We start from the raw sequence: 19,135 nt of genomic DNA, 5'->3' as shown, positions 1-19,135 counted from the left end.
GCCAAGCCCAACAACTGGAGTTCGATCCCTGATCCCTAGGATGGCAGTCCGGGGGATGGGGTTGGGGATGGGGATGGGGGTGGGGTACCGACTTTCCCAAGATGTCCCTTCATCATCATAGAGGCACCAATTAGGCCTCCTGAACAGGGGGCGGGTCTTGGTCAGTGGACGGAGCCAGGCTGAGGCTCTCAGGGTCTATAGATGGCAAGTTGGAACAGGGGTGGGGCTTGAGGGAGCACGGGGCGGTGCGTCGGGGGCAGGACCCTGACGTCACTCCCGTGGGCTCCGGGAGGACGCGGACATGGCGGCTAGCAGCTCTTCCGGCCTCGCGCAGGGCGCCAGCCCGTCGTCCAGGTAACGAGCCCCGTGGGCGGCGAGGCGCCCCAACCCCGCGGGACTGGGTCGTGAGTCACGGGGAGCGGGGCGGGCCCGAGGCGGGGCGACGGTCCCTGGGGTCCGCGGGAGGGCGGGGCGGGGAGTCCGGGGAATGACAGACTGGGTGGGGGCGGGGACCCCTAGGGGGACGGGGCCAGCCTAGGAGGGACCGACCTGGGAGGGGAGGTTGGGATCCTAGGATGGAGGCCAGAGCTGGAGGAGGGGACTGACCTCAGAGAGGACCTGAGACCTTGGGGAACCTTTCAAGCGGGAATAGGGTGGGGTGTCGTGGTCCCTGATGGATAGAATTGAAATTTCTGGTGCCTGATGTATGGGGGGGTCCTCCAGGCAGGGATGGAGTCAGGAGTTTTGGTATCTAATAGATGGAGGACCCTCGAGACGGGGATGGAGTCTGGGGTTCTGGTGTCTAATGGATGGGAGACCCTCCAGATGGATATGAATTGGGGGTTGTAGTTTCTGATGAATGGGGGACCCTCCAGGTGAGTATGGATTGGGGGTTCTGGCCTCTGATGGGTTACCCTCCAGATGGGGATGAATTGGGGTTTTAGTCCCTGACGGATGGGGGACTCTCCAGACAGGGATGGGGTCTGGGGTTCTGTGTCTAATGGATGGGGGGGCCTAGCCAGGCAGGGTGAAGGGAGGCTCTGGTCTTTGGACACAGTAAAGACACAGGCCTCCAGTTCAATCTCTGAGGAGAGAAGCAAGGCAGTGTGTGTGTCTGAGTTCAAGGCTAGCCTGAGCTACAGTGAGTATGAGGCCAGGCTGAGTGAGTTAAGGAGACTAAATGGACAATGAATGAAGGCACCAAATTGTGAGGAAAAGGAGTTTGGATGTGTGAGGAGTGGGGACTGACAGCTGGGGACATGTCCTCCTCAGTAGGTGTCTTGGTTAGGGGTGGTGTTGCAGTAATAACATAGGGCCAAGAGCTGGTGAGGGGGTCACTGTGGGGACCAGAGTTCCTGGCCTGAGAGTCAGGCAAGTTCACTGCCATGGCACAACATACAGAAATATACAGATGTTAGAAAGAAAGAAGGAATGAAAACACTCCAATCAACAGCAAGTTGGGGAGGAAAGGGTTGGTTTAACTCTCAGATCGCCAGGACAGGAACTTGCAGGGAGGAACCTGGAGGCGGGAGCTGACACAGAGGCTCCTGACGGAGGTGCTGCTCACTGGCTCACCCAGCCTGCTTTCCTATAGAATCCAGGACCACAGCCCAGGGATGGCCCCACACAGTGGGCTGGGCCCTCCCCCACTGATCACTGATTAAGAAAATGCCCTGGGGTTGGGGATTTAGCTCAGTGGTAGAGCGCTTGCCTAGCAAGCGCAAGGCCCTGGGTTCGGTCCCCAGCTCCGAAAAAAAAAGAAAAAAAAAAAAAGAAAAAGAAAAAAAAGAAAACACCCTACGGGTTTGCCTGCCGCAGATCTTACGGAGACGTTTTCTCACGTGGGTTCCCTCCTCTCAGATGACTTTAGCTTGTGTCCGGTTGATAAAACCGTTCAGCACAATTGGCCTTTGTCAATCGACACCCCAGTAACAGCACTATTTAGTAATAACTTCAGTCTACCAGACATCAATAAACACCAATACCACAATACAAAACATACTTCAGACTTCTCTACAAATCAGTTTAGGATTCGGTCTCTTTGGAGCTGGAGCAATGCCCAGTGGTTAGAGCACCAGTTGTCATTTCGGAGGACCTGGGTTCGATACCCAGCACCCCCCTGACTGCTCACAACCATCTGTGACTCCAAGGGACCCAACACCCCCTTCTGGCCTCTGCAGGCACCAGGCACACATGCGGTGCACAGACAGACATGTAGGCAAAGAAACTACACACAAAAAGTAAAAAAAAAAAAAAAAAAAAATCTCTGTAAAACTCCAAAATCTCTTCAAAATTTCCAAGTCTCTCAACTGTAGGCTCCTGTAAAAAATCAAATAAATATGTATTTTTATTTTATTTTTTCTTTTTTTCAATATGTATTTTTAAAGTAAATATTTTCTTATTCCAAGAACCAAGACATGGTCAAAAGTGGAGCAAGGGGGGTTGGGGATTTAGCTCAGTGGTAGAGTGTTTGCCTAGCAAGTGCAAGGTCCTGGGTTTGGTCCCCAGCTCCGGAAAAAAAAGAAAAAAGAAAAAAAAAAGTGGAGCAAGGCCGAAGCAATCCCAGCAATGTAGACAACTCAGAATCCCACATCTGGGATCCTGTGGGATCCTCTGGGGCTCCGGCCCCTGTAGCACACTCACCTTGTCTTCTAAGCTCTGCCTGACTCCACTCCACCACCATTGCTGCTAGTCTTGGTGGTCGTCCCATGGGACTGGTATCTCCCAAACACTATGGTTTCTGTGTGTAACGGGGCTGCACTGTCGCCCAGAGTCTCTCATAGGATCCCTTAACTTCTCCACATGACCCCTTCATTCCATGGCCGCCAACTGCCACCGAGGCTGCACTTTGACCAGTGGCCTTTCCTGGCCTCTCACGGTGCCAAGTCTCAGCTGCTCTCCATGACCCATTCATGCCTTCAAATCCAGGGCCACCGGGGTGACCCTGACTAAGTTCAGCTGCCAGCCCCAGGTACAGCCTTGGCTACCTTTGGAACACAGCTATGTGCTGGCTCTCAGGAAGCACTTCCCAGAAGCCTTCTTCTCATTTCTTCTCTAGCTGACCAGAACCACAGACCCTTAGTTCAGAATTGCATATGGCCCCCATGCAATCTTCACTCCCTCTGAACCTCACAGACCTGGCTTCCACCAGGCACCCTGCATCCTGTGGGAGAGCATCCCGCTAATTCTCTCTACGGCTCACTAAGCTGGGAGTGCTCTATGGCTTCTCAGTCCTCCATAGAACATGGTGATGTCTGTCTCATTGAATCCTCACGAGCCTGGCACCAGTCTGTCTTAGACGGGTTACTATCGCCATGGTGAAGCCCCATGGCCAAAAGAAGTTAGGGCGCAAAATGGTCAGCTCAGCTCAGCTCAGCATGGTTTCACACCACTGCCCCTGTTGAAAACAGGCAGGAGCTGAGGCAGAGGCTGTGGAGGGTGCTGCTTACTGGCTTGCGCTGGCTGCATGGCTTGCTCAGCCTGCTTATAGAACTCAAGATCACCAGCCCAGGGATAGCGCCAGCCACAATGGGTTGAGCCCTCCCCCATTAAACACTAGTTATGAAAATGCCTTACCAGTCTGCATACAGCCTGATCTCATGGAAACCTTTTCTCAATTGAGGCTCCCTTTGTGATGACTTTAGCCTGGGTTGACTTGACACAAAGCTACTCAGGGAAACGTGTCCGCTTCCTGTCCCTTGGAGCCGCTCCAGAGGCCTCTGCCCGTCACCAAGACCACAACCCCATCATGCGGCAGCCCAGCCTTCCAGGTTCCGCCTGGCACCCCTCTGGCAGCTTCTGATTTAGGTCCAGTTTTTGAGGTCTGGATGTGCTCGCCATGGTGTATCTCTCAGGATCCCCGTGGACAAATGCCTGGGAACCCTCAGCTGTGATGCCAGTTTTCACAGACATAGGGATCTCACAGTGTCACACAGCTTTGACGTCTCCTGCTCCCACCTAGATTCTCCGATAGGTTTCTGGTAGCCAGGGGTTTACTAAGCTGCCGCCGAGGCCACTCCCAGTAGGTAGTACTGAGCATGCGTGTGGGTTTGGGTCGGGTTCTTAGCGCCACGAGAACCCTCAAACAGAATCACATCCCTAGCCTCCCCGAGGGATTCCGTGGCACAGACAGCTATAACTGGTGGCTGTTGGTGCCATCTTCCCAGCAATCGGGGCAGTAGTGGGACCCTGCCTAAAATGAGTGTCTGGAGAGATGGTTGGGGTTAGGGCAGGGCCCCACTTGTGGAGGGTGCAGGGCAGGGGTGATTCACTGTCTCTGGCTTCAGAGCCTGGAGCCCTCTGCTGGCCTCAGCACCAGTCACACAAACGATGCCAGCAAATCAGCCACATTCACAAAATAGAAATATCCCTGGGGTAACAGGCAGCCCACACCCGGTTGGTTGCAAGTGCCCTCAACTGCTTGGGTTTCTCGGGCTGTGACTGGATATCAAGCCATACCGGAGAGACAACACTGCAGTTGGTGTAAGTTCGCGGTGCATCAGTGTGAAGACCCAGGTTCGAACCCCCAGCATCCACATAAAATATCGTGATGGTGACACACACCTATGCCCCGGATGCTGGAGGGACCAACACAAGAGGACCCGGGGCTTGCTGACCAGATCACCTAGTTAGTGCTCATACAGTTAGGACAGTGATTCTGCGCTGGCCCCGTAGCAAGTGAGGGGCTGGCCTGGCCAAGAACCTGCTCTGGGAGTCACATACTGAGGACACCCAGCCCTCCTCCACTCTCTCCCTCCCAGCCACTGGGGCCAGCTACACTGTGCCGTCTACCCCCAGGATGAAGAGCACTGTCAGCCTGGCCCTGGCACCTACCAGCCAGCCGCCTGCACCTAGAGGAGGAGTCACAGTGGGGTACAGCTGCTCCCAGCCCCACCCCAGCCAGGGCCCCACATCCAACAGCCGGTCCCGGGGTCCTGTGCCTACCACAGCATCCACCCACCAGGTACTACAGCATCATCCCATACAATGAACTTTTATTTAATTTTTTTACATGTATGAGTGTGTTGTGTTCATATGTGTCTGCACCACATGTGTATAGTGCCCATGGAGGCCAGAAAGGGGCATCAGATGGCCCAGAGTTGGGGTTCAGACAGTTGTGAGCCACTGGGTGGGGGCTGGAAATCAAACTTAGGTCCTCTGTGAGAGCAACTGCCACTGTAACCACTGGCCATCTCCAAGCCCCTAGTACCTCCAGGGAATGTGGGAGTGTTGGGTGGGGCCATGCATGATGCCCCTGGCTCTCAGCTATGTTATAGTTGTATTTCTAGGGACAAGACATACTCTGGAGTGACAGGAGCACCACACTGATAGCCCCCAAGGAGCCCAGAGAGATCTGGGGGCTTCAATGTGTACAGAACTGTGGCCCAGCCTGATAGTGGCCCCTGGGAGAAACCTACACTGGCTCTGATGGGGTCTCCTCCACCAGACAGCTGTCCTGCGGGTGCTGGAACTCAGGGTTCCCTCCCACAACCACACCTCCTGCCACCCACCTCTCACCCCTGACTCTCACTGCCAACACTTGGGATGCCTACACTCAGGGGAACCGGACTGTGCCCTCCATACCGAGAAGACTTTAGGAGCCAGGTGGTTGAGGCAGAGTTGGGTGTCATCAGGAGCGTTGTGGTGGGGCTCAGGAGGAGGTTCCACACCCCCGTGCAGCTCTGGCGTTCTTGTTCATCCGGGGGCTTTGGTGGCATTTGAGGGCCTGCCATGACTCTGGTTATCTCTGAGGGGCAGCAGAGTGAATAGGTCCAGGGACAGGGAGGTGGCTCACCCTCGTGGTGGGGCCACCTGCACCTCGTGAGCCATTCTTTTCCTGATTTCTTTTCCATTCCTGTGTCACTGTCACAAAGTGTCAGATCCATTGCATGGTGCAGGATCATCGTCTGTGCAGGGGGTGGGGTGATCCTGGGTGTGGCAATATTGCCTCAAAGAAGCCAAACTACAGGCTGGTGTGGAGGCACACCTCTAATCCCAGCACTGGGAGGCAGAGGCAGGCGGGTCTCTGTGAGGGCAGCCTCATCTACAGAGTAAGTTCCAGGACAGCCAGGGCTACACAGACCCTGACTAGAAAAAAAAAAAAAAATGAAAGAAAGAAAGGAAGGGAGGGAGGGTGGGAGGGAGGGAGCTGGTGGGTGGCCAGTAGGCAAAGGCACTCACTGGCTGCTAAATTTGATGGCCTGCGTTTGATCCCCGGGACCCACATGGTGGAAAGTGAACTGATTACCCACAAACTGTCCTCTGATTTCCACATGCATGCTCTGGCACATGCCCCTCCCCATGCTCACACGTGCACATATGTACACACAGTAAATTAATAAACTGTAATTTTTTTTAATGGCTGGGAATGTAACTCACTGGGCATCACACTCACCCAGCACACACGAAGCTATTGGTTCTGTCCCCCAGCACTACATAAGCGGGGCCTAGGGGCAGCTCCTGTCTTCCCTAGCACCCCAGAGGTAAAGACTGGGGAGTCACATCATCATCCTTGGCTAACTGGAGAGTTCGAGGTCAGCCTGGTCTATGACAGCCTGTCTCATCAAACATGGCTTTGGATGAGCAGGGTCCAATCCTGGGGGCAGCTGGCTGTGCACTGCCTCCGGTGGTTCCCACCATACTGCCCCCTTAGCGTCCCACCTCACTGTCCCCCACCCCGAGCGTCCCACATACCTCCCTGAGCTGCTTCTCTCTCTGTGTCCTCCAGGAGGATGGTCACAGCTGCCGAGAGAAGGCGACCAAGAGCCGCACAGACTCACGGGAGCGGCCAGCCAGGTCGCTCTCCCGGCCAGGTGGGCTGTGGGGATTCTCTGAGGGGCTGGGGAGCACGGTCTGGTCGGAGGGTTGTGTAGACAACACAAGGGGCTCCACACAACTCGGCCTGGGGCATACAGGACAGGCCTGCGCTCGGGAGGACATCGGGCTTGGAGGCAAGCACTTTTATCTGTGGAGCCATTTTGCCAGCTGTAGTCCCAGATCTAAAATGTCCTTGAGATCCGGCCAGCTGAGCTGCAGACATTGCAGGAAGCTGGACCCACACAGGGAGGCTGATGCGCCAGCCTGAGATTTGTCCTGGTGCTACAGCCACCCAAGTCACCCGGGTCCAGCCTGGGCTGCAGTGCGGTTAAACACGCTGTGGATCTGCTGCCAGGGGTAGCCTGGCTGCGTCTGCACCTCCTCCTGTCTCTCCTTCCTAGGACCAAGCTCCCGCAGCCCCGACTCGGACTCGGTGTCGCCGGACTCGTGGGGTGGCCCGGTCCTAGGACCCTGGGACCCCACCTTTACCAGCGACGCGCTGCCGTTCCTGGACAGGCTGCCGAAGCCCAAGGCGGGCCCCAGGCCGCCCTCCATGCACTACTGCGAAGTTTGCAGGGTCAGCTGCGCGGGGCCGCAGGTCAGGACCGGCAACTGGATGGCTCAGTGTCACCCTCTATCAAAAACTATAGTGGCAGATGTGCCACACCGCAGTGGAGGCAGGGGGATGGGGAATTCAGGCCATCCTTGGTTACGTGATGAGTGTGAGGTCAATCTGGGCTCCGTGAGCCTGTCACAGTTCCTCTGCAGGACCAGGGTTTGGCTCCCAGGCCCACGTGGCGAGGTCCTGTACCCTGTAACCACGGCGCCCTCTGCTGGCCACCTCAGGCAGGCAGGCACAGACACATACAAGCAACACACCCCACACAGAAAATTATATTTAAATGTATGGAGAATGGGGTGGAAAAGAAAGCAGAGAAATAGCCTGTCAGAATCATAGGCTGCTTTCCAGACATCCTTGAGGTCACAGTCCGCCCCCGCGCGCACACACATACATCCATCACACAACACAGAGACATAAACACAGAGATCCATACACAGATGAACGCACACAGACACGCGCGCGTGCACACACTGGTTTGAAATCGAGAGTGTTGCACTCTCGCTCTGTAGCCAAAGCTGGCCTTGAGCATGCAATCCTCCTAACTCATCACCCTCTTAATTTTAATCCCCCCATCCCCCGTCCCCCTAGCCCCGCCCCGCCCATCAACGCCCCAGCCGGTCGTTTTGTTTCTGGGCCGCCTTCAGTCCTCTAGCCGCGCCTAGGCTGTTTGGCCATGGCTGGCCTAGCTTTCCCAATTCTAAGAACGGAGCCTTTTCTCTCTGACATGGGCCAGTGACCTGGCTCTGTGGGCCCTGAAGCCTGGATGTGGTATGGTTTGTGGGTTTCTCATCTGCAGAGCCCCCATGTGGAAGATCCCTGTGAAATCACATGCAAGTGTATCACATCTGTTGCTCTCTTTTTTAAAAATTATGTTATTGTCTGTGTATGAGTGTTTTGACTACGTCTAAGTCCATGCAGCACATGCGCACCTTGTCCATAGAGACCACAAGAGGGCGGCGGATACCCTCCAATTTTGTTCTTAACACTGAGCCAATTTTCCAACCCGTTTTGTTGTCACCTTGGGTTATTTGTTTGTTTGTTTGGTGACAAGGTCTCTCTGTGTAGCCCTGGCTCTCCTGTAGCTTGCTTTGTAGACCAGGCTGGCCTCGAACTCAGAGATCTGCTTGCCTCTGCTTCCCAAGCATTGGGATTAAAGGTGTGTACTGCCTTGCTGAGCCGGCTGTGGGTTTTTTTTGTTTTGTTTTGTTTTTTTGTTGTTTTTTTTCTTTTCTTTTTTTCAGAGCTGGGGACGGAACCCATGGCCTTGTGCTTGCTAGGCAAGCGCTCTACCACTGAGCTAAATCCCCAACCCCGAGCCGGCTGTGTTTTAAGGACTGTCTCCTGTAGCCCAGGCTGGTCTCCTGTAGCCCAGGCTGGTCTTGAGCTCACTATGTAGCTGAGGATGACCTTAAACTCCTAATGCTCCTGCCTCAACCTCCTCCTCCTCCTCTTCCTCCTCTTCCTCCTCCTCCTCTTCCTCCTCTTCCTCCTCCTCCTCCTCAGAGGGCAGCTCCTAAGGTCCTGGGAACAGAACTCAGACCTTTGTCCCTGAACTTCAGCCTGGAAAGGCCAGGTTTTGCTTGGGGGCAGCCCCCTGCTCCCATACAATATACTCAGGACCCTTGGTGAGTGTTTCGTTGAAAATCCCGTCTAGAGTTTAAAGAGACATCCATGCGTCCCATAGGCCCTGACTCTTCTAACTTAGGGCACAAGTGGTGGAGGAAGCCAGGGACCCTCTGTGTGGGTTCCGGTAAGGGCCACCCCTCAGGCCTTCCACTCTTTGTTGCAGACCTATCGGGACCACCTGGAAGGGCAGAAGCACCGGAAGAAGCAGGCAGCTCAGAGGACCCGCACGCAGCCCAGTGGAGGTCCTAGAGGATCCCAGAGCCTTCACTGTGGCCTGTGTGCTGTGTCCTGCACGGGGGCGGACGCCTACGCTGCCCACATGAGGGGAGCCAGGCACCAGAAGGTATGAGTGTCCCGGGCCAGCAATCAGTTTCCCACCAGCTCTGAGCAGGTGCAAGGTGGGTGTGGGGTGGCTGAGGACACCACGATGAGGGGGCCATGTTGACTGTGACTGAATATTCTCTGATGTGGCTGGAGACAGAGGTGACCTCAGGTGATGGCCCTGTGGCCAGAGTATGGGCTGCAGCCAGGAGTGCACGTGTGTGTGTGTGTGTGTGTGTGTGTGTGTGTGTGTGTGTGTGTGTGTGCATGAGAGAGAGAGAGAGAGAGAACACGCCGGGGTCTCCCAAACCACTCATTCGTGCACAGGTTACAGCAGGCTATGGGTTGGGAACCGGAGAGACAGCTGCCATAGGCAACATTGGTGTGAGTGCTGGAGAGAGAGAGAGAGGAGGTGTCAAGTCTGAGAAATGGGGCCGCAGGCAGGAGGTGGCTCCAGGACATGTTTTTAAGGGGGAGGTTTCTACACAGTATAGAAACCAGGGCACACCACCATTCTCTCCAGCAGCCTGTTCAGTGTGAAGTGCACTGTTTGTTTCCCAAACATGCTGTGGGGTCCATTGCAGGTCTTCAAGTTGCACACCAGGCTAGGGAAGCCCATTCCCTCTGAGCCCACACCACGGAGTGTCACCTACACCCGAGGTTCGGACAGCACCCCTGAGACCTCAGTCAAGCATGAAGCTCATGCCCGTCACAGCTCACACACCCAAGGCCGGCCAGCACCAGCCAAGGGACCAGCAGCCTCACGCAAGGGTACAGGTCTCTACAGCTCTGTACATGTGGACAGATGACTGTATCAGCACCCCTCACCGGGGGAAATCAGGCAGGAACTCTGCCCCCGAGCCCGTCCCCAGCTTTTGGATTTTTAGGAGTGGTTTCTTGTTTTTGTTTTTTTCTTTTTAAGACAGGATTGCTCTGTGTAGTCCTGGCTATCCTGGAACTCACTCCATAGACCAGGCTAGCCTCAAACTCAGAGACCCATCTATCCATGCCTCCCAAGGTCTGGGATTGAAGGTGTGCCCACCGTACCCTGCCAGCTCTTGGTTTTTGAGACAGGGTCTCACTATGTAACCCATGGTGAACTGGAACTGGTGATCCTCCTGCCTTATCCTTCTGAGCCCAGGATTCCAAGTGTGTGCCACCAGTCTTATGAAAACTTAGTTTGAACGGAAGGCCGCTGTCCTTTGGCGTTCCCTCGAGGTGACCCATCCGCCTCAGCTAGGCAGTGGCCTTTGCTCTCAGCTTGCGTGATAGCATGGCCTGCCCTTCTGTGGCTGCAGGATTCCATGTGGTGGCCCATGGTAGTTTCCACAAGAGGGAACGGCCAGCTACCCCTCTGGTTTAGAGTCCTGTGGTGTGTAGGGAAGGGATGGGGCAGGCCTGAGGTTGCAGCCGACCCTGGTTTCTGGCAGGGTCACCTGAGCTACAGACAGTGCACAGCTGGCCTGGAGACAGGCGGCCATCACACTGCAAGGCAGAGGCCACCAGGGGAGGCTCCGGGGAAGCTTCGGGGATCTCGGGAGACACGGAGCCAGTAGGCACAGAGTACGTCGAGCAGGTGAGCAGCTGCTGGGACCCTGAGTCTTGGTGACAGAGCTCCAACGGTCTGCTCAGCTTTGGCCCGCTGTGGTTCTGAGAAGGAAGTTGCCATAGTAGCCCTTCAGCAGGTCGGCCTTCCACACAAGGAGCGGGAAGGGAAGCAGGACCAGAGAGTGGGAAGCTCACGCAGGGCGTCAAGACCCTCCTGTCCGGCCCTGAGGCCTGAGAGCCCACTGTTCCAGTCCCAGGCAGCAGAGAGCTAAGCTCGGTCCACCTCAGATGACTTCATGCCTTGGCCAGCTTTGCCTGGGAGAACCAACCTGTCCCCTCCACCCTAAAGTCCTAGTTTATGAATGCCATCCCGAAGGGCCTTGGGCAGTACAGTGCCCGCACCCGTGTGGCCGACTACTGCACAAACGCCCAGGGTAGGGCGTTGCCTCTCACACGCTGACTCCGTAGCTACTGCTCCAGCAACACCGGGTGTCGCTCCTGCCAGTGTGTGCAGATGTCCCCTGTGCGGGTGTGTGTAGGCGATGGGTGGCACGTTCTAGCTTTGCATTTCCGTTCCATGCACTTTGTCCAGTGAGGCGCTCACCAGCTAGAGCCAGCTGCGGTGGCCTGCTACATGGTCATGGGGACAAAGAGAGGACCTGGTAGCCCACGCGGTGTCAGGTGGCCCTTTCACCCTAGGGCGAGTTTGACGGGATGAAGGGATAGGTCAGGGACACCCCCTGGGCTTTCAAAGCCGCTCCTCTGGGATGACACACCCCTCCCAGCCCCATGGGGGGCTCAGTGTCCTGGCTGAGTTGGTACCCACCATCCTCTGCCAGGGCATCAGGGCTGGCGGGTGGGAAGCTGAGCTGTGTTCTGTTCCAGGTGTGCAGCGAGGAGGGGAAGGTGATCCGCTTCCGATGCAAGCTCTGCGAATGCAGCTTCAATGATAGGAATGCCAGAGACATGCACCTGACGGGACGCCGGCACCGGCTGCAGTACAGGGTGTGTCCGACAAGGGGCACAAGAGGCCAGCCAGGGCTACGGGGTAGGGGAAGGTGGCTGGTGAGGAGAGGAACAGGAAGAAAGAGGTGAGAAGGGTAGAGAGGGGGTGCATGGATAGGTGAGGGTGTGGGGAGTGTGTATGGAGATAGGTGGGCAGGCAGGCGGACACTTTCGTAGCTTTGCTACTCACTGGAAGGAGTTTCCCATGCTGTCAGGGACCCTGCAGATGCACAAAGTCATGCGCACCCTGGAGCCCCACTTGCTTTGTGCTTGGCTGAGTGACTTTAGTTCCCAGAAGTGGGCTGAACTGGGCACTCATGACCCCGCCTGGTGCTTGGGCCAGCCACACACTGAGGGAACAGGAGTGGCCCACAAGTAACCCAAGCAGTCTTGGTCATGGAAAGCCACCTCTAGAACCTGGGTAGGACATCTTCCCAGAGTGCCCCGTTTTGGCTGCTGTGGGCTGTGTGCAGCCTGCTTCCCCTACCGGCGCCGTGGTGAATCTGTTAAGAACAGCGGTTGTTAGTTGGGACTTCTCTGTGCCCACCGGATGGCCGCCCACCTGTCCTCTCCAGGGTCACCATCTGTCTGGCTTTACCTTTGCAGAAGAAAGTTGACCCTACACTTCCAGTGGCCACCCGGCCCAGTGGCCCCATGCAGAGGGTGCTGGCCAAGCGGCTGCAGAGGCAGCGGCAGCAGACACAGGCACGGCTGGAGGATGCACAGCGCTGGAACTCTGAGCTGAGGTGACCATGGCGTCCCCTCTTGGCCTCCCTACAGTCCTTCAACATCGGATATTCCAAACCCTCTCAAATGTTCCCCCATGACCCCTGACCTCTAATGCTCCCATGTCCCCTGATCTCTGATGTCCCCATGAACTCTGACCTCTGATGGCCCCATGAACTCTGACCTCTGATGGCCCCATGTCCCCTGAGCTCTGATGGCCCCATGTCCCCTGAGTTCTGATGGCCCTATGTCCCCTGAGGTCTGGAGTCTTTGCAACTCCTCCCGCCTCACCCTTCAGACTCTCCCTGAGCCCTGGAGCTTGACTGTCTGTTGGGCTGGCTCAGGCCTCTGGCGACCACAGCCCTGTGTCCCCGTCTGGCCCCACAGGCAGCAAGAAGAACACAGCAGGCAGCCAGAGGAGCCTCCACAGCCCCAGGTGGAGGAGCAGCTGCCCGGGTCACCCACCTGGGCATTGCCAGCTCCCACTACCAGACCAGGGATGGCCAGCCCCCGGCGCCAGGTGGGTACTGCTGTGACATGTAGGACACTTACTCCCCACCAGGCCTTGGGAGCCCCTCAGAGGGCACAGGACCCTGAAGACTACACAGTGCTGTGGGTCCAGTGTGGCACGTCAGACCTTTGGAGCCTTGGGTCACATGCATGTCTGTCCCACACGGTGGCTCCCCCAGCCTTCCAGAAGTGTCTGTCCTCATAGGCTGAGCAGGGACCTAAGGTTTGAGGAGGACATGCCTTGTGTGGCTCTTAGCCTCTGGCCTTGGAAGAATGTTGCTGGAGGAGAGCCACCCACCCAGACCCAAGTCCCTTGCACCTGTGTTCCCCCGTGGGAGCTGCCCAGTCAATGGCCACCCACCATGGCCCCCTGGGGCCTACCTGGCCCTCCGACAATCTCAGAATTGCTGCCAGGGCTGGATGTCTTGTCCCCAGCCCACCCCTGATGAGGGTAGCTCTCCTCACAGTCAGGGCGGCGGCCAGAGAGCAGCGATGACCGTCATGTCATGTATAAACACGCTTCCATCTACCCCACGGAGGAGGAGCTCCAGGCTATCCAGACAGCCGTGTCCCACACAGAGCGAGCCCTCAGACTGGTGTCGGACACGCTGGCCGAGGAGAGCAGCCAGCAAGGGTTAGTGAGTGCCACGGGTTAAAGTCCTGTCCTACCCCTTTGTCTCAAGTCCCCTTGCCAGGCCTGTGACAGAGAAAGTCCCTCTTACCCTGCTTCCCTGTGTGTTGGGCTTGGTAATTCCAGGACTCAGGAAGCTGAAACAGGAGGATTGCTGTGAGTGTGAGAGTAGCCTGGGATGGACAGTAAGCCCTTGTTTCAGATATAGATAGGTAGGTAAATGGATAGATCCACAGGTAGATAGGTCAATAACATAGATAGCTGGATGGCAGACAGATAGATTGTGGGTAGCCTGGCCTGCTTGTGTGGGCTGCTGGGGGGGTGGCAGCAATGTGTTTCCCCTGTAGAAGGGCCACGTCCGTGCAGCACCCTCCCTCCTGACACACTCCTGCCTCTTTGTCCCCACAGTACCCTGGTGTCCCCACCACCGAGGATGCTCAAGGGAGTGGTGCGGGTTGGCATTCTGGCCAAGGGCCTGGTCCTTCGCGGGGACCACAGTGTACAGCTGACCTTGCTGTGCTCCAAGAAGCCTACGCACTCCCTGCTGCAGAGGATCAAGCAGGAGCTGCCCCGAGAGCTGTCTGTAAGCACAAGGCCAGACAGAGTCTGCCGTCACAGGGGACAGAGAGGCCTGTGGGGCGAGGAGGTGGCTTGTCACCTCCCACAGAAGCACTGTGATCTGAGTCTGAGAAGGCCAGGTGTGGCGGTGCACGCCTGAAATCCCAGCACTTGGGAGCAGGAGTCCTGAGGCAGCCTGGCCAAGCAGGGAGCTGGGGCGCCTGTGGGAAGCCATTGAGAAACAGTCTGACTTCAGTCTCTGGCACACACAAAAGAAAGGGATCGGGTGTGCACCCGTCCTTCTGGAACTGAGACAGGAGAATGACAAGTTCTGGCCAGGGCCAGTGGTGCTGTAGCTCAGTAGTGAGCACTCTCATGTGTAGGGCTCTGGGATCTGTTCTCAATACCAGTGCACGTGAGCTTGCACACACACACACACACACACCCTAGACTTTGTACTCACAGGTGTCAGTGGCAGCTTGACAGTTTTTATTTCCTTGTCTCTGACACAGAGGTGATTGATTTGTGCAAAGGGCCATTTATTTTTCCTTTTCTGTCTGATATTTTGTTCATGACCAGTTGTTTTTCTATCAAGTCACATCTTATTGAACAATAGATGCTCTTTACATATGGAGGCTCCTCAGCATTGCCATATATATGCTCCTCTGGTGGGCCTTAGGTTACACAGAGGTCCCTGATGCAGGGTCTGGAACACTGGCAGCAGGCACATGAGGGTGGAGAGATGGGTACACGAGCCAGTTGCCCCCTGCTCATGTGCACTAGAGGCTCAGCTGGAATCTGGTAGCTTCTTTTCATGTTTATACCCAGATAGTGGCAGAGGACAAGTACGAGGTCTCATCTGACCATGACGCCAACATTGTTATCTCGGCCTGTGTGGAGCCTGGGGTGAAGGTCACCGTGTCTGCCACCTCACCTCTGATGCGGGAAGACCCTTCCGTAAAACAAGGTACACCCCCAACTCCCTGCCCTGAGCCTGCAAGGCACAGCAGGCTCACTCTGTTCTGGGCAAAAAGGCTTTGGTAGTCATGGTACCTGAGGGTCACACGGGGTCACACAGTGGAGCTGGGGCTGGTGTCTCAGGGCCTTCGCACAAGCCTGGAAGGTCTCCTCCCACTGAACCACAGCTCAGCTTGTGGAGGTTAGGGACAGGGTCTCTGAGATCTACAGTGCCATCGCTCACTTAGGAATGCTCTAGGTGCTGGGTGTGGCACCAGCCTGTAATTCCAGCACTGGGGTGGGGGTAGGGGACTATGAGTTAGAGGCCAGGGTGCAGTGCAGAGGGAGACCTTTTCTCAGTCAGGACAGACGGTCTGAGCACAGCCACCCTGTGGGGCTGGGGCTCAGCAGAAAGGACTTGGGCTCCATCCCTTCTAGAACTGCAAGACTCTCTGTCTGACCCAGAGGACATCCTGGACCGGGAGAGGTGCCTCGAGACCCTGGCAGCCCTCCGCCATGCAAAGTGGTTCCAGGTCAGGTCACAGTGGGCTGCAGTGGGGACAGTCACCAGCCACAGTCTGCCCCAGAGTTCCCCTGAACAACAGTGTGTCTCCTCCCCAAGGCTCGAGCCAGCGGCCTGCAGCCATGTGTGATTGTTATCCGAGTTCTGAGGGATCTGTGCCGCTGCCTGCCCCCCTGGGGGGCCCTGCCGGCCTGGGTAAGGCTGCAGGGGTTGGTGAGGAAGCACAGGTGGGGAGGCACAGGTGGGGAAGCACAGGTGGGGAGGCACAGGTGGGGAAGCACAAGTAGGGTTCAGCCACCTACTCGGCACCCACCCATCCCAGAGTGGGTGGGTGTTACCAGGCCCCTTGGGTCACTGTCATGGTTGCCTGCCACCTTAAACCCCAAGCTGGGGGGGTTGGGGATTTAGCTCAGTAGTAGCAAGCGCAAGGCCCTGGGTTCGGTCCCCAGCTCTGGGGAAAAAAAAAAAAAAAAAAAAGCCAAGCTGGGAGGTGAATCCCAGACCCTATGCAGACGTCCCAAGGGTACAGGCTCTCATCACACTGACCTACCAACATCAGGAAGAGGACCCCGGGGTGTCCCCTGTGCTGGCTGCACTGCAGAGGACATCCCTAGGACGTTAACAGTCCGTGTCATAGCACTCTGAACCTGTCTAGCCACACACACTCACCCCAGCATGGCCTTGTTTATCAGTCCTGCCTCTGCCTAAGCCACAGCACGTCCCTGCATGTGGTTGCCACCTCCATGTTCCCTTCAGGCCATGGAGCTGCTGGTGGAGAAGGTTCTGAGCAGTGCACCCCGGCCCCTGAGCCCAGGGGATGCCATGCGTCGGGTGCTGGAGTACGTGGCCACGGGCGCGCTCCTGACAGGTCAGTGATGGAGCAGGAGATGGGATAGGGCATGGGCAGCAGAAGCCATGGGCATCCGCATGCGTGCCCGAGAAGAAAAGGTCACCTCACACGGGGAGCCTGTCCCTAGCCTACAGTCCAAAGCACAGAGGCATGCTGCTGCCCTCTAGGAACAGAGGCAGGAATCTGTTTCATTACCAAACCAGAGCTGCCCCATGCCACCACCACAGGCTACACTCCTGGCTGCATCGTGTGCTGTGGCCGGTGTACCTGGTGCCTGCCTAGCCCAAGTGCCCCAGAACCATGACTGAAGTTCTAGGGAAGCCACAGGACTCTGCTGTGACTACAGAGCCACAGTATGGGGCTGGGCTGTGGCTCAGAGGGCAGAGCACTGTCTAGAGTGCCCAAAGCCCCTGGGTCCCAACGCTAGCACTGCACAATCTGGGCCTTGTGGCACACACCTGCCACCCCAGCACTAGGGAGGCAAGGAGAGGAGGTTCAGGAGTTCAGGGCCAGCCTCTGCCACATAAGGAGTTTGAGGAACAGAAACCAGCACAGTGCCGTCCCCCGAGGGGGCAGGAATGGGCTCTAGAAGGAAGTAGTTCCCAAGAGCTCCTGGATTCTGAGTGGAAAAAGAGGGTCTAGGGTCAGGCCTGACACATGGGCCTTCTGTGTACCTACATAGGCTGGGGCACACCACAGGCACAGATACAGAGGCACCACAGAGGACCCATGTAAAGCCCACTGTGTTGCCAAGACTAGACCTTGCCTGATGCGGCCCATGGCCCCGCGTGCTACAGACACAGCACAGTGACCCACCATGGCCCACTAGTCTCTCATAAGGGTGTCCACCCTCTCCTGGCTCAGATGGCCCAGGGCTACAGGACCCTTGTGAGAAAGGACCACAGGATGCCCTGGAGCCCATGACCCCACAGCAGCGAGAAGACCTGACAGCCAGTGCACAGGTGCGTGGGTCCCCCCTCACATGCTGGGAGTAAGGAACTCCCACAGGCGACAATGACTGGCCTGGGTCACATGAGACCACAGCACTTGCTTGTCATAGCCACACAGAGCCCTGGCTCCATCTAGCAGTACAGGTGGAGGCAGAAGGCTATCTTTGACTATTGAGAGTGTTTGAGGCTAGCCTTGGCTACATGAACACCAGTCTCAAAAGAAGTGCACAGCCACACAGACCCAAGTACCAAACATTGCCACTTTCATGGGGGTTGAGTATCTTACAAGGAATTTGGGGTCCCTCTACCCAGGAAGTAAAAGTGGGGTCCCAAGATCTCCAATCCAGCCCATGCCACCGGCTAGTGGTGACATTCCCCAGGGCCACATGCCTGGCACCAGAAACTGTAACAACAGAACAAACAGCCCAGCCCACTGGTCCCTGGGGACGCAGGTCTGATCCCTGAAGTCCAGCTAGGGTAGCACTCCCTGACGGTACCTGTTGTCTGCAGCATGCCCTGCGTCTTGTGGCCTTCCGGCAGATACACAAGGTCCTGCACATGGAACACTTACCTCCACGGACCAGATTCGGGGCCCGGAAGAGGATGAGGGAGGCTAGTCAGACCCAGGAGGGGGCCAGGGAGAGGAAGAGGGGCCGGCAGGGCACAGCAGGGCTGCCTTGAACCAGCTATCACCAACCTACACATCCCATACCTGAACAGGTGTGGTCCCTCCAGCTGCTGGCTCCTGAAGTGGGACGCCTTTGTCATTGTGTCTGTAGATTTATTCATGATGCTGTGGGGGTCCCCCTGAGGTGACCCCATGCCCATGGCTGTCACCTACCCACCCCCAAGCCAGATAGCAGTGACCTCCTTGGTACTAGTTGCTATGTGAAGCTCCCTTGATGTCCTAAGAAGTCAATGGGATCTGGATCGCTTCCTTGAGATGCCAGGAAGGGTGGCCTGGAATATTCTGTGGGTCACAGAATGAGTGTAGAGGAGCAGAGGGTGCAGAATGGGATTCCCCACCACATCCTTCACACAGACCCCCTTACTGCACACCAGCTGTGAGGACACTGTCACCCCCACAGTGCAACCCTAGTCCCAGTCACTGAGTGCCTTCCGTAAATGACCCACTCCACCCCGTGTCACCCTGTGGACCACTGGGCGTGGACACAGGCGAGGACAAAGCACTATCCTTTAGGCCTCCTTTGCCTCCTCTGGACCCCCTGGTGTAATCCCTAGGCTTCAACCCTGTTCCATTCTGCCTGTGGCTTTCTAAGGCCAGCCAGCCCACAAAAGCCTGGGTGGGGAATAAAGTAGATCTGCCCATGTGCGGTGTGGCCTTCATGTCCTTTATCCTGGGCTCTGGGTGGCTGTGCCCTCCAGCCCTCAGCCTACCCACCCCAGGCTGCGTTGTGAGTGTGGGTGGAGCTCCGAGGGTGGGAGCAGCCGGGTGACTGCCCCTGTGCCGACCCTCACTACTGAATCCCAT

General features: G+C 56.7%; 1 protein-coding gene across 6 annotated transcripts; it reads left to right on the top strand.

Annotated features, from left to right (window-relative positions):
- The first annotated feature begins 266 nt into the window (after positions 1-266).
- Positions 267-18,976, top strand: Zfr2 (zinc finger RNA binding protein 2). 6 transcript variants are annotated; one of them, XM_087557049.1, is made up of 18 exons: positions 267-354; positions 4,798-4,963; positions 6,728-6,812; positions 7,218-7,414; positions 9,228-9,407; positions 9,970-10,162; positions 10,816-10,961; positions 11,819-11,938; positions 12,545-12,684; positions 13,052-13,184; positions 13,642-13,808; positions 14,214-14,388; positions 15,192-15,330; positions 15,759-15,853; positions 15,943-16,038; positions 16,600-16,711; positions 17,558-17,655; positions 18,154-18,972. In XM_087557049.1, the coding sequence occupies exons 1-18, from the start codon at positions 302-304 to the stop codon at positions 18,322-18,324; spliced, it is 2,466 nt and encodes an 821-aa protein (XP_087413175.1). In that variant the 5' UTR covers positions 267-301; the 3' UTR covers positions 18,325-18,972.
- The last annotated feature ends 159 nt before the right edge of the window (positions 18,977-19,135 follow it).

Source organism: Rattus norvegicus, chromosome 7, assembly GCF_021556685.1.
Source record: "Rattus norvegicus strain SHRSP/BbbUtx chromosome 7, alternate assembly SHRSP_T2T, whole genome shotgun sequence".
Taxonomy (NCBI): Eukaryota; Metazoa; Chordata; class Mammalia; order Rodentia; family Muridae; genus Rattus; species Rattus norvegicus.
This window is presented reverse-complemented; position numbering and strand designations above follow the sequence as displayed.

Bases quoted from the DNA above. Each gene is read 5' to 3' on its own strand.
- Zfr2 (XM_087557049.1), top strand. From the start codon at position 302: ATGGCGGCTAGCAGCTCTTCCGGCCTCGCGCAGGGCGCCAGCCCGTCG. The intron at 10,163-10,815 runs GTCTCTACAGCT...GGTTTCTGGCAG, and splicing joins AGCCTCACGCAAGGGTACAG to GGTCACCTGAGCTACAGACA. The intron at 13,809-14,213 runs GTTAGTGAGTGC...TTGTCCCCACAG, and splicing joins GAGGAGAGCAGCCAGCAAGG to TACCCTGGTGTCCCCACCAC.